Raw genomic sequence first — 14,656 nt, forward strand, 5'->3', positions numbered from 1 at the left:
GGTTTGGCTCTATCTTCAGAGGTGTGATGGAGGGGCTGGGGCATGAATCATTGCAATGGTTCCTACTAGACAACATTTCCCATTCTACTTGGCCTTCAGCGAAAACAAAGCCTTTGGTCAAAGCCCATGCTAATAAATTTTCTGCCACCCTCAGAAACCTATCTTTAATAGAATGATTGGTTAAAACTGGAAAAGCTTTTTGCAAGTATCATGACAGTAGTTACTACAATGAACAGAGGCCTCTTCTGCCATTCTGAGCTACAGATGGTGTCTGCTCTGGTACTGAATAGTACAGCAAGATAAAGGGAACAGAGTCTGTCATACACAAAGGGCACATTTTATCTGCTAACAATAGGTTTGGGACTGCCATAAATTCTTTATATAAATTATACAACAATACAGAAATATTTTTTCTTAAATTTTTCTTCATCTTCCTTGCAGTTGGAAACCTGGCTAAACAACTTCCTCTCTCTTTGCAGCAGTTCTTGTGTGTGCTCTTTGCTGTGGTAAGCATAGTCAGCAAGGGCAGTAAAACAAATGTTTCAGGACACTGATCTAGACTCAGTGCTTCACATAATGAGGTCTCATATAAACTAAAAGGATAGGCATAAAGATTTTTTTCATCAGTTAATTCCCTGGGATGCTGACAGCTGCTGTTTTGTTATTGCCTATGACTGGCACATTCAGAAATACCATCTCAGGGCTTCCTCCCTGGGCAAACTCTCTTAAGCCTAGGAGGGAGAAACAGTGTAGGAATGAAACAGGATGGCAGCACCTCCTGCTTAACTGTATTCAAAATACTGGAGTGTTGTTTACTGAGAGATCACATCTTCATATTTTTTCTCCTAACAAATGAGACTGGCGTTGGTGGTAGTGATGGTGGGGCGGAGGTCAATACAGTATTTGGTAGGCCAGAATACTTGGCAGAGGACACTTCCTCGAGATGTTCAACTGCTAAGGTTGGACTGTTCCTTTCCAAAATTACACAAACATTTCTTAAGTGACCTAAGAGTTGATTTTTTCTGGAAATACTGCTGGATCATGGGTTAGTACTGTTATTGATGTTTCCTTTCTGGGTTTATGGAGTGTAACTGACAGAATTACAGTGTCAAGGAATAATTGAATAAATTGTGTTTATTGTGCATAGCGAAGCTTTTATTCTCTTGCCAAAATCAACTGATATTTGAATGTGACAAGGGAACAAGCCAATAAAGCTAGAATTAAAGGGTTGCTGTTACCTCTTGGTTGGGGAGCAGGCTGGCATAGCGTGTAGAGAAAGGCACGACTTCTAACTTAAAGCTCTAAAGCTTGTGTTTGCTATGGAGCTGCTCTTGAAGATAGCAGAGGCCATAGCATATATGTCTTATATTTTGATTTGAATTGTCTGTACTGGATTATTTGTTCATATTTTATCAATAAAGACTTGATAGAGGATTATTGTAGTCCATGAAATGGAGCTATACGCTCATGGGTTTTGCAGAATTAGGACTGAAATGTGAAAATTTGTTTCCAAAGCCAAATGTAAATTGATTCAGAAATATGGTGTTCTCTTTCCATGCTTACTTTTGCAAATATTGTCATCAGGCCTTTTTCTACAATAGAATTAACTTTCATTTTAGTGTATTTAGTGTATATAAGTGTAAAATGGGACATCTGTATTAACAGTCTGTTTATAAAAATAAATGCACTCTGTAACCGCTGATACTGTTTGGTTTTGCAGGTTGTCTTCTGAATTTTGGGTCTGAAGGTACCCTCTTGCTTTCTCAGCAAATCATGGACATCGTTGGCTTTCTGAAGTCTCAATTCATTTGCCACCTTCTGATCTGCTACATATTTATAGTGTCAGGACTGATCATTAACTTCATTCAACTCTTTACACTTATACTTTGGCCAATCAACAAGCAGCTGTTCAGGAGGATCAACTGCAGGCTGGCGTACTGCATTTCAAGCCGTAAGATTTCATTTTGTTTTTTAAAGTATTTTCATATTTTGTCTTGAGGGAAATGGTAGAAAAGTTCTGAAACAGGATTCAAAGCAACCTATGTAAAGGTCATCACTGCTTCCTACAGCACTTGCATTTGTGTGAAGAGGTGTATGCTTTGTCGAAATGTCCTGTTCTGCTGAAATGTTTTGCTCTTTTATATAGGGATACTTGATTGACTCAGAATGTTGAAGGAAGAATGCCTCTCGTTTGGCTATCCATCATGTTCCATTAAGCCACATGAGAAATATTGACCAAATTATAACTGAACTTGCTGAGATGCATTATCTGTACACTTACAGTGTTAACAAGTCACTTTCAATGATGCTTTCAATCTTTCTATCATGCATAATTTTGTTTATGATTTTGGTTTAAGTGTTTCATGTGTGAATACTGTTCAGGACTGTGAAATAACAGTAAAAAAAGGAAAAGTATTTGATTTCATGTGCTTCTTTCTTAAGCCAGTTGTAAACTTTTTTCTTTGAATAGGCATTTCAGACCTTAAGCTGCATCGGTATGTATTCAATATATTCATATAGTTATAATGTAGAGTACAGCAGGCAGCCTGTAAGCATTGCAAGAAGCAGGGGTTGCAATTATTTTTAATTTCTGGGGAAGATGAAAGCATAAGATCAGGATATTATTTGTAGAAGGACCAGACCTTTGTAACTGCTGGGAAACATGACAGTTCACTGACACTTGACTAAACAGATATTCCAGTGGAATGAATGATACCTGTATCCATTAATTTCTTCCTCGTTAGTAGGAGGTTGGTAGAATCTCCACCCGTCAACAGTGGATTATCAGAGCATGTGTGGTTTTGTTGATATTATCAGTCTGCTTATATATTTGCTTTTAAAGAGCTATGACTGCCATTCAGCACTGATTTATTGCAGTGCAACTTTGGACTTCCACATAATGGCACTCAATTTACAGCAGAGAGCATTCTCCATGGAAGCTGTGAAAAAAATATGGTAATGTGACTGTTCAGTAGCTGGAGTGTCCTGTTAAATGTGTCCACCTTCCAGAGAGATCTCCCTGCGCCTTTCTGAAACTCAAAAGTACTTTCTAAATATGAAACTGTTGCAAAGTGCATGCCTTTTGAGGCTCCCAAAAGATGATTCAAGTGTGATGTCACTGTCAATGCTGAGTGAATTATGGATGGTTTCATACCAGGGAAAATAGCCCTCCAATCCAGCATTTAAGAATTGTGTTGCAAAATACAGCGAAGTGGTTTCCTTCAGGTCACCTGTTCTGCTACTAGGAACCTGAAAAGGGAAAGCATTGTTAGTATTCACAATGAACTGCTTGAGGGAGAAATCTGCCACATGCCTCAAATTGGAGGTCACTAGGGGTTATTTATCTCTCATCAGTGACTCTGATGTGCAACTATTCAAAGCATTTTTTTAAACACACTTTTGACTTAAATTTCACAGCTGCATCAGCATGTATAGGCCCAAATAAATTGGGGGTGCCTTTTCATTATTTCTGTAATAGAGAGGATGTTCCTGCTGAAAAGTTTCATTTTTGCTGTGTGTATGTCCCTGAAGTGTAGTGAGTTTGCAAGTGCAGTTCATTTGTATGTACGAACAGTGTCATGAGTATGGCTAGGTTTTTACTTTTTGCCTGGTAGCATAGTATATGTTTGAAGCCGTGGAATGTAGATGATACTGTACAGCTGTATACAAGTATATATATAGGTATGTTGTTATTATTTTTCATGCAATCTATTCTACCCTGTTCTTCCTTTTGGCTACTTTGTGCAGAGACATCAGCTACTTCAGAGTCTCCAGACTGAATCTTTTAGCTGCCCTCAATCTAGGCTCCTCTATACTGCAGGCTGGTCACTGTGTAAGAGCGAGTAATACTGCGTGCTTGTCCATGCTTGGGTGGATGGGTTTGTTCTCAGGGTTGCTGATCTAGTCTTCAGTGTTGATGACACTGGAAAGGCTTGTGTTGTGAGATTTTTGTCCAATCATGCTCAGAACAAGCTATCTCTAGGTTAAAGACAGTTATTTTAGCTTTACAACAGAGTGTGATATGAGTCACCCATATCTGAGTGATAGTTGAAAAAGGGAAAATGATAGTTAATAAAATAAAGTATTTGGGAGAACTGAAGAATGCAGTAGACCAGTTAATCGGAATGGATGTGTTTCTGTAGTAGTGTAGGTGTGAGATATAATGCCTTTTGGGGGCCATTGGTGTGCTGACTAATAACTCAGGTTGGGTCTGTATGGGTCTGATGAAAGTCAGGGAAACAGCCTATGGTTTGAGACAATGAAGCTTAGCCTTGGAGAATGTAAAGAGACATGTACTTTGCAATGGTCACAAGCATCGTGTTGCTTTGAGTGGCTGGTGCAGCCAGAGTCACCAAGTCAACCAAACTGAGATAGAGCGGGCATGGTTTATCTTAAGAATGGAATGAAAGTGGCAGCGGCCTTTAGATCTTTCAAGTTCAGTCAGTTTCCATTTGATGTCAAAGGTAGCGATAAATGATTCCATAAAATCAGGGGAGAGTATTTCATCTTTGACACTATGCTCTTTGGGAAAGTTTTTTTTTTGTATTTCAAGTAGTAGAGGAGTTTTCTCCTACCCCTTTTCTTCCTATCTCCTTTCTAATATAAGAACATAATATTCTCATTTCTCCACGTGGTGTTTGCTGTCATACTGCATATGAAAAGCTAAACTGCTATTGTGATTAATGATTTGCCCTCATTTCAGTAGTCCAGCTTGATTTGGGAGTGCTTATCAGTTCACATGAAATCAGCCAGACTAGATCAAGTAAAAGTATTTGTAGAATCACAGAATCATTTAGGTTGGAAAAGACCCTTACAATCATCGAGTCCAACCATAAACCTAACAGTGCCAATTCCACCACTAAACCATGGGGCTTTTAATAGAACAGAGCAGTTGTAATGACACACACCAAGTTACCTTCAATAACTGGTGTTGAGAAGTCGTTGTCTTTCTTCAAACCGATTGTGCATCCTGTGTTGGTCAGATAGGGTGGATTTAGCTTCTCTACTGACCTGTTTTGTTATGCATTAGCAATGGGGAGAACTTTGTAATAACGGTGTCACAAATGAAAAAATACTGGTTCTGATAAACTGCCAAATTTTCTGCCATGGCTTTTTCTGAAATTTGGATTGGGTAAATGTTCTCTAATTGCAGATTAGAAGACTTGTTCAGCTTGAGTCTCCTGCTCCCCACAAGGGTGTGTTAGCCTTTCACCAGATTGCACTTTGGGTTGCTTTTGTATGTCCAAGATGCTTTTCATGTTTTACTATGAATAAACTCTTCCTGTTTGATCCCATTACCCCCTTTGACAAATATCCACAAGGTAATGGTTAGTTCTAGTTCTCCTTCCTCTGTATGTCTCAACCTTTACTGAAGAGTGTTAGTTGCAGAGTGTGGACATTCAACTTGAAAAGAACAGCCATTTCTCTGTGTTGGTCTTGAAATGAGCTAAAAGACTAGTAAGGGTTACACACCCTCTGTTGTGTTTTAAGTTTAAAGAAACAAAACAAAAAAACGAAAACAAAAAGCCAAAGCCTTTGGACTTCTAACTTTCAGAAAATATTTTCTGATTCCAAGTATAGATTCACTGACTGGTTCAACTACCTGTTCATCACCCTTTTGTAAAATGACAACCCTGGTAAACTCTCCCTAATACTGAACTCCACAGAGTGCACCTCTAATAAGGAAATTGAACACTACAAACCTCCACAAGGTGATAACAATAACAATTTTAAAAATAAGTGTGCTTGGAAGAGAGCATTAGAACACAGGTTGGGCAAGGAATCAGTCTTACTTTTTATTAAAAATAGTTTAGGGACATTTTGTCCTCAGTCTCTTTTTCCAAAAGACTGAGAGCCAAGATGTATGCCAAGGAAGGAAGCACTTAGTGTGGGATACGTCACAGTTCTCATGGATTCCGTTTGTGCCTGAATTGGAAGAGGTGGGAATACACCTCCTCCCCCTTATCTCAGGACAGCAAACCACCGCAAAGGGTATGCGTGGCTTTTCTGCACTAGCTTGTAAAGTGGGCCAAACACGTAGAGGGAACAGGTTGTCTTGGGTATTAGTGCCACGCGTGCACATGGCTGCGTAGCTTGCTGGGGCGGTGGGAAAGTGATTTTACTTTCTGAAGCAGTTTGTGCTTGGTAGGCTGGTGCAGTGCTACCCCGGGCTGGGCAGAGCATGCTGGGCTCCTGCAGGCTGTTTGGGACATAACTCTGCCATGTGCCAAGACTAGGAGAATACAACATACATATATAGGACAAATGGCTTCTTTAGTGGTGCTGGGTGTATTTACTCAAGGAAGGTATTTGCCTGTGAGTGGAGCAGTAGTTTATAACTTGTCCTCTTGCTGCCACTGTGTTGGAAAATCAGCTGCTTCTTGTGCTGAGATCCACCTTGTGCTCCCAGGGTGAGTGGCAGACTGGCCTCCCTCTGACTCTCTGCATAAGGTGAACTTTGCATAAACAAAAGATCTGCCAACAACGGCATAGTTATGTGGACAGGTGCATAAGGGCTTTAAAAGCAATTGACTTAGCTTCTAATCTGCCTTCATAAATAAATTATAGTAGTACTAATACCTGTTCTTGTTCTATGAAAGGGGTGTTATTACACCTCTGGGTAAAGTTACACTATGTAGGCTGCAGTTTGTAAATCCCTCTGAGGGGAAGGCCCTTCTTTGCATGGAAAGAGGCACCCTGATGCCTGCTCATTGACTGCAGCAAAATCAAGATGGAAAGTGATTCTTCTTATGACTGAGCTTTCTAGAAACAAAACCAGAGGAAATTGAGAACTGCTTCAAGTTCATCATCTTGGCTGACTGTTATGAGGCAGTAAAGCTAATTCCTTCCATTTACAACTATAGGCTTTGCAATGTGAGAACTGGGCATCCAAATAAGGCTCTGTGGTATATGGGGGCCATACTTATCCTCAAGATTATTCTATTTCCCTTCATGTAACCCACTGCCCACTTGGAGTTCAGAGGAGCCCTTGGCTATTTTGCTTGTTGTTCATACCAAGGTGGTGCTGGGGCAGAGAGGAGAATTTTCTCCTGGTGCAGTTGAGTAGGTGGGAAGGAGTGGGAAGCAAGAGGGTCCTGGAGAGGCAGGGCTTTCTTCTTCCTCCACTTCCCTCTACCGCCATCCTCCACTGCAGAAGCAGCAGTCTGCTGTTGTTCAAAGTATGCCACAGTGTCCTTAATATAATCCTGTAGTGTTTTATTTATAAATCAAACTGAGTTATGCTTGTCAACATAGATGTAGCAAAGAGCTTTCTCAGCCTCTTTGCAACATTGTTTTTAGTAATGTGTGCAAAATGTTTTTTTCTCAAGAGCGGCTTGTCCATATAAGCCTTTGTTATCTTGGTTCCACACACCACATCCATACAAAGACTTATGAAAAGATTACAACATACTGAGGGAAAATTGGAGGCCAGAGTTGATAGCCATGCAAAAAGGAAATGTTGATTTGAACCTTTGGAGAGCTAGACCATCACCTTAGCTTTATTGTTTACCCTCAAGACATGCCATGGAGGTGACTGTCAAAATAGAGTGTACTAAGGAAATGCCCATGTTAGTTTTAATCTAGATGAACTCTGCTACTGAGGGCAGGATTAGTTATGGTAGCATGGAGATCTGAGTAGGCAGTTGCCTGAGTACCTACCTGGGTGGTGAGGTGTTTGTTGCAGCCTTCACTGAGCTCCATGCTGCTGTGGCAATTTTATTCTCTGCACTCAGGCTACCTTGGGTACCTCTAGACAAACCATTGCTCTACCCCTTTTCTGTAACATAGTCTTAGGTTTCCTGCCGTGTTCTCTGCAAATCTGAAGTACTGTTCTGTTGTAAGTTCCAATCATCCATGTTGATCATTGAGCTGTGTACAATGAGGTAGATGATCAGCTTTCTCTAAGATCTACTTTTGTTAGAATGATGAATATCGTTGACTCTTTGCATTCTTTTGCTCTCAAAAATTAAATTCATAGGGGTATATTGTGTGTGACAGATTCTGTTCAATATAAAATATGCTTGGAGGAGATATATATTATTATATGGTAATGTTTGATTTTCTGACTTTGTCTTCTGTTCCTTATAAGTAATACTTAGCACTGCATCATAAAAAAGATGTAGTGAAAAATGAGCAAAGTGACAGGAGTGATCTCAGCTTTTCTTGCTAGCAAGGATAATAGAATGTGAGAAAGTAGCATCTGATTTTCTGAAGCCATCAAAGTAGGGGCAACAGGAGGTATTCCTCTGACTTAATATATGACAAGTTATGAACTCTTCTGTAGCAGTATATTGTTAGCTTCTACAGCTAGATTGCCTTTTAGTGTTTAAAAGAAATAATTCCATTAATGTGGGGCAAGTCTGTGCTCCAATCTTAAACAGCCTGTGTATCTAAATTTTATGACTTCAAGGTTTTGTTTTTGTTTGCCCAAAACATACTGGTGGTCAGCAGTCTTGGGAAGAGCTCTCCAGGTTGTACTTCTTCTGAGAACATGTATGTACAAAATGTATCAGTATTTGTTCACAAAGTAATGCTGAGAGATCAGTAGATTAAATCTTTCAAGCGATGAAGTACACTGCACCTGTATTGGTGTGTTTTCCACCTCTTGCTTGCTTTATTCTGGGTTCTGAGTCATCTTCTAGGGGCGGGGGACCAGAAAGCAGACTTAGGGATGTATGCCATAATACTGAAACATGAACCTCTTGACTCTTCAAGTGATAGGTGGTATAATGCCATCTATAAAATCAGTCAGGATCCTTTTAAGGGTAGCAGGAAAATCACAACATTTTTGTTTGTGGATGTGATTTTGAAATGTTTTCTTTTGTTGCTGAGAAATCTCTTGTCACAGTTGTATGTGCCCCAATATCCTACTGTTGTCTGAATTACTGTCCCACAAGCTTGTGTGTGCATGACCACATGTGAGCATACACAGTTCCCTTCTGTTAGATCATATTTGCTCTTATGGTTGATTTCCCTTTTGCAGCCTTCCAAAGGGTCCAGTTAGATCTCTATCACCCTGAAATGAGTTTTGCCCTCAAAAACCGTTAGTTTCCTTTGCTTTGACAACGTAGATGTTCTGAGTAGAAATCATCTACTCTAAAGTGTCATCTAATTTGTTAACACCTTCCTCCAGCCTGCTTCCTAATACCCTTTTATACCTGTTAGGTACTTGTGGCAGTGCTGCTGGTTATCTGTACAGTTCCCCACTGAGACCAAACCTTGAACTTCTGTAATTTGGAAAGACTGAAGGAGCCAATCACTGCAGCAGGTTCTCCATTATTTTGCTCATAGAGTAAGATAATGTGTTTGTTCTCTGCATCCATCACAGCTTGAACTCCCTTTTTTCCAGATTGTGTTAGTGGAATTACATTCATCACTGTGAATAAGTCTTCTGCAGTGCCTAGCACAAGCCTCTGTGTTTCCTACTACCATTAACTTGCTGTATCAACTACTAACATTTCAGTCCCTCTCATTTTATGCCACTTGCAGGGATTGTTATCTGGTTTTCATAGTCGTTCAGGTATTGACAGTGAGCTTTACTGGATCAGCCAGGACTGTATGCTGATTGCAGGCATGCTTTGTGAGCATAGTGCTGTTCTGTTCTTGAAGGTGTGATTGAATGACATCAGTGTATGACCTTTAGCGGACTTCCTAATTCAATGTAAAAGGGATATGGTCTGTTACGACCAGCTCTTAGTTTAGGAGGAAGGGCCTGTTTTCTGGGAAAATGGATGTGAAAAAACTTTTGATACTGATGCTTTCTGTCCAAGACTGGTGAAGAGCTAGAGAGGCATTTAGTCTGATCTTTAATGAAAAGAACATCTTCACCATCACTGATACTACTTTGCTGTTGTTGGAGCCTTTGTTGAGGTTGCTTGTCTTCATTTTCCTTTTTTCTTTTGCCTCAGATTCCTGATCTGAAGAAGGGTGATGGTGATAGCCTGCAGACTGGAGAGAGGGATGGCAGGGAAGCAATAGAAGGTGAACCATGTTCTCTTTGGTGTCTGGCATCTCACATCACAAAGTTTCTAGCACCTCTTGTTAAGTATTAGATCTGGCCAGCAAGCTTCCTAGATTCCTGAACTGGGGTAAATCTGGAGAGTTGGTATGAAAGTACTTCCATCTGACACAACATATCTCAGGAACATGATATCTAATGATTGAAGTCATAGTACAGAATATGACATTAATGTTTGTACAAGTTTGGTGCTACAGCTGTTTATTCATTAAGGGTGAATATCACAATCAGAGGATCAAATTCTTTATAAGAGACATTTCATATTTGTAGAAACCCCGTTTTAGCTATAGGCCTGATTTTAATTGCTAAAATAGTACTAAATCTGAAGGATAGCCTCTTGATCATGTGTAACCTTCCTGCAAAGATGCAGAGAGTAGCTTGCTGATCTACATCACCAGTCACAAGCAAATACAAACTAGCAGTGATCCAACTCTGTCTGGGGAAGAACACTACCTCCATAGGCAGAATTACTGGGGGAGTTTTGAATTCCCCTGTGTTTGGTCAGGGAATAGATCTACTGGTGTAACATCCAAGTGGGGTGCAGTGTCTCATTTGCTATTGGTTGGCTACATCTTCTAACCCCCTGCTCCCTTTTGAGCAATGTGCACCACTGAAAGGGTATACCTAGGTGATTCTCCCTCTCCCAAAAGCATGAAAGTCACATAGCTGCAAGTTGTTGTGGAATAGGTTTTTGGGTTCATCCTGCATCAAGGATTTCAGCAGCTGGTCTGGTGAAAGTATCTGGTGTCTAACTAACTTTTTGCAGGAGGATTTCCAATCCAGTGGGAAACAATACTTCCTTTCAGCAGGTACTTGAGGTTTTTCAGGGTGACACTTGAGATGAAAGTGCTTCTGAGTGCACATGCTTGGTACTCCTCTATGGCTAGGTGGTTATTTCCAGTGACTTGTTTGCAACCTTCAGGTTAAGGCTTTTTACTTGAGGATTATGTTGTTTTCTCACTTTAGAGACTGTTGCAAGGTAACAGGGTCGTTTTGGGCTATCTAAATGTAGGTTGCTGAATTTCCTTTATGTCCATCTTGGTGTAGTCTCTGCTTAAACATGTTTCTTCCAACCCCATGTTCAGAAGTAGGGATCCTTTAACTCTGCATAAGAAACCATATAGAAACCTGTGCAAACAAGCTATTTCATCTGCTTGGTTTTGGGGAGGCAGTTACTCTTTTGCCAGACCCATTTTGGCCCTTGCTGAAATAATGTTCAAAAAAAAATAAGGAACCACAAAGAGATTACAGTGCAATTGTGGGTAGATTATTTTGCTCTTCTGTTAACTGACTTTTATTAGTATTTTACATCTATGTGCTTTTTCTGTACTCAAGCAAATTGCATTAGAGTGTCAATAACTACCATTTCCTTTCTTTTGTGGTGTTAAAGAAGCGGGAAGTATACTTCAGTCTGATTATTCTTCAGTTCACCTAGCTGTGTTTCTAAATTGAATCTCCAGTATATTGCATTTCTGAGTGTGGGGTTTTCTTTGAAAGCTAAAATCCAAGTGTGCTTCCTAATACATGAGGGGTTTTCCATTGTACGTAAATTTCTTACTGCTCATTGGTATGTATGTGGCTCTGTTAAAACAAAAAAATCCAGGAATCAATATGTACTGCTAATGAAAGATTTTGATGAATGAATGTATTTGCTGCCTGTGTTAGGTAAGGAAATATAGAGAGTGATTGCAGAGACTTAATTTCTCGCTGTCACTTCTACAGAAGCTTATCCTTGGTTTTTGGGAAAGCGTGGGAGCTCTGCAGCTGTGAGGCTTTTTGACAGGGGCTCTCATTAATATAGCTTTGCTGCTGTAGAGGAGCTCCTTTCCTGTACCACCCTCGAATGCTGTGGAGAGTCTTTTATTGGATTTTAAAAATTTTTTTCTTAAAGCAAGCTAACTCATACCATTCTCTGATATTTTCCAGGCTTTTCCCCTAGCTCATACGCTGTCTCACCTAAAGATGTGCAATGTGTTAATACTCTGCAGTTTGCTGAGGACTCTATATTGGCAAGCTAGCTATAGAGAACTAAAGAATCTGTTGCTTCCTTCAAACTCAAACTGTTTATCTGTAGGGTTTATGTGATAGACTTTTGTAATGCTGTTCTTTGTACAAAGACAAAAGATAGGGAGGGGGATGTTAACCTTGCAGTATTTAGAAAAGTGCTTTTATTGGCTGGATTGGGTATATTTTCAGAAATTGAATGCAAACTGATCTCAGCTGAATTTTTATCAACGAGTTGTCCTACCCAGCAAAATATAGCAATTAAAGTTTTATTATTTGAACATGTATTGCCTTTTGTGCTCATAAAGAAAGAGGAAGATGCATAGACAAAATAGCTGACATACCACTTTAGTTTTAAGATATTCTTAGTCTATCTAGAGTATAAAATTGAGACCACAGTACATTTTAGTATGACTATATTTTCAGTATTTTTTTAAATGCTAAGAGTTCAGAAAATTTCTGGTTGGATTGAAGCTTACCATGGAGTTTGTTTTTCTTGTGTCTTCATAGGCTCTGACTCAGTGCTAGAAATCTGCGTTCATGCCTAAAATTCAAGGTTTCCTGAAAGGTGATTTAAATTTCCCTAGTTATATGGCGATAGTTCATAGCTTCCTGTAGGTGCATGCAGTCCTCAGGTGAGAGTCAGAAAGCCTGGAATGACAGATGCACGAGTCTCTGAGATACAGACTTTATTCTGATAAGGAGTGATAGATTTCTTCATGTGGAAAGTCAATGATGGTTGATAAATAGACCATTATGCAAGCGCAGGTGTGCAGAAGGACAAACGATGTCCCAGGAGCATCCCAAGCTGTGTGGGTTACACTATTGGACTTAGTGACTTCAAGTTAATGGGAAAGACCGGGCCTGGTACGTGCTGCTAGTTGATGTATGTGCCATGTAAACAAGTCCTTGAAAAGTTGTTTTTCTATGTTGGAAACATGGGAATTGGACCTCTATTAAGAGCAGTGGTATGCTAAGTTCTTCCTGTGCTATGTAGGATATTGGAGTGCTGTAGTAATCTTCAGGACTGTTTTTCAAAGGCAGTTCCTGTCAATAATATGAGAAGGTTGAAAATACTGTTGAGTACTTTGTCCCAAATGAGGTGGGAATGAACGCTGTACCTTCATACAAAGAAAAGAGTCAGGATGCTGGAGTGTCTCCTTTATTTCCAGCTTGTGTCATTGATTTGTTGCTGTAGAAAAGTCCTGTAATCATGATCACATTTTTAAACAGGAAGGATCAAAAAAGGGATAGGAAGGTAGTCTGCTCTCATATATGAGCGGCGCCTGTTGCAGGTGGATACTTTGGAAGGATGTCTTTCCTGAGATACGAAAAATAAATGTTATAGAAGAAACAACGTCGGACCAACTTGTCTGTCTGGAAGGGCACTTCTACTGAATTCTGGTATTACAGTTGGAAGCTCATTCCTGCTACTCCCTTTGGTGCTTCATTAGATCTTCAACAAAGAGAGGTGTGCTGGCCTTTGGGGGCAGTCCTGGGGGACCAAGGAACAGGAAGAAACGCCTCTTTGATTGTTATCTGCACTGACTGGTCCTTTTGCCACTAGGAACGGCTGGTTTGTTGAAACATAGGAGTATTGATAAATTCCTTGGGGAAGAAGGATAAGAGGAGTCTTCAAATGTGAGGCAAATGTCTCTGATACGTGGCTGTTTAATAATTAATTTCCCCAAAGGGTGTGAAAAGAGCATTTCAAAACACTGACTACTGCAGATCTGTATGTGTGTTAAACCCGTTGTACTTGTCAGGCTGGCTTTGTTCCACACGCTGTGTAACTTGGAGAGAAGAAGCTGTTTTGTAGGCAGATTGTGTAGGGATAAAAGACAGAAATGAAATGTTTGAAGTGTGCAGCTGTTTTTTTTCTGAAGGGAGGGTTGCTTTTAGCTTTCAGCATGGGGGTAGTTTAAAAGGAACAGCGGCTAAAGAACAAAACTTGTTTCTGTGTTCTTCCACCCATCTAGCTCAGGACTGCACTAGAGAAGACAGCATCAATGGCAACCTCTTGTTTCAAGAATGCATATTGCTGACTTAAAAATTCTTCTTCACCTGAAGAAAAATTGTGTTTTACGTTTTGTGGGCATTACATTAGAGAGAATTGTATTTGGTCAAATTTGAATGATCAAGAGTGCATTTTGAGAGGGAAGGCAATATGGGAATGGGAGCTGGGAAGTGAGGTGGTGTGCCAGTACACATGCAGTAACTGGAAGGGTCCTGTGCAAGACTCGTGCCTAGATCAGAGCTACTGGATCAAATAGTAGGATGCATGCCTTAATGTACAGGTTTCAACCACAAGCTCTCAGTTCCTGTCATAGTCCCTAGGAGGATCTGAAATTTTCTTAACTTTCAGGATATGTTGAAGGCTTGTGCATTTAAGATCTTGCATTAAATCTGATGCTGATCTTGGTTCCCAAAGCAATTACAGCTTGGCTGCATTACAGGAACGCAAGCTTGGCTGTATTAAACTGTCTGTAGTTTATCTCGTTTGGTGTGTTTCTTCTGAGAAAACGTTGATGACATTCCATCAAAAAGGGTGAAGCACTTTTTATCAGTAAAGTGTTTGTTGTCTTCATTCTGTAAGAAAATGAAATGGATCGTGTTCATGGATCTGAGGCATAG

General features: G+C 40.0%; 1 protein-coding gene across 2 annotated transcripts in view; it reads left to right on the forward strand.

Moving 5' to 3' along the window:
* AGPAT4 (1-acylglycerol-3-phosphate O-acyltransferase 4) overlaps nucleotides 1-14,656 on the forward strand; it is an 86,761-nt gene that overhangs the window by 16,885 nt on the left and 55,220 nt on the right. Inside the window, exons 1-2 of one of the 2 annotated variants that reach the window (XM_074818638.1) lie at nucleotides 1,837-1,951; nucleotides 9,909-9,981. Coding sequence is in view for 1 of the 2 variants with exons in the window: in XM_074818636.1 (XP_074674737.1) it covers nucleotides 1,774-1,951 (178 nt within the window). In the remaining variant the exon portion in view is untranslated. Of the gene's footprint in view, nucleotides 1-1,720; nucleotides 1,952-9,908; nucleotides 9,982-14,656 lie in introns of those variants that run through there. The other variant, XM_074818636.1, reaches the window with a different exon arrangement.

The sequence above is a fragment of the Strix aluco genome, chromosome 3, assembly GCF_031877795.1.
Source record: "Strix aluco isolate bStrAlu1 chromosome 3, bStrAlu1.hap1, whole genome shotgun sequence".
Classification (NCBI taxonomy): domain Eukaryota; kingdom Metazoa; phylum Chordata; class Aves; order Strigiformes; family Strigidae; genus Strix; species Strix aluco.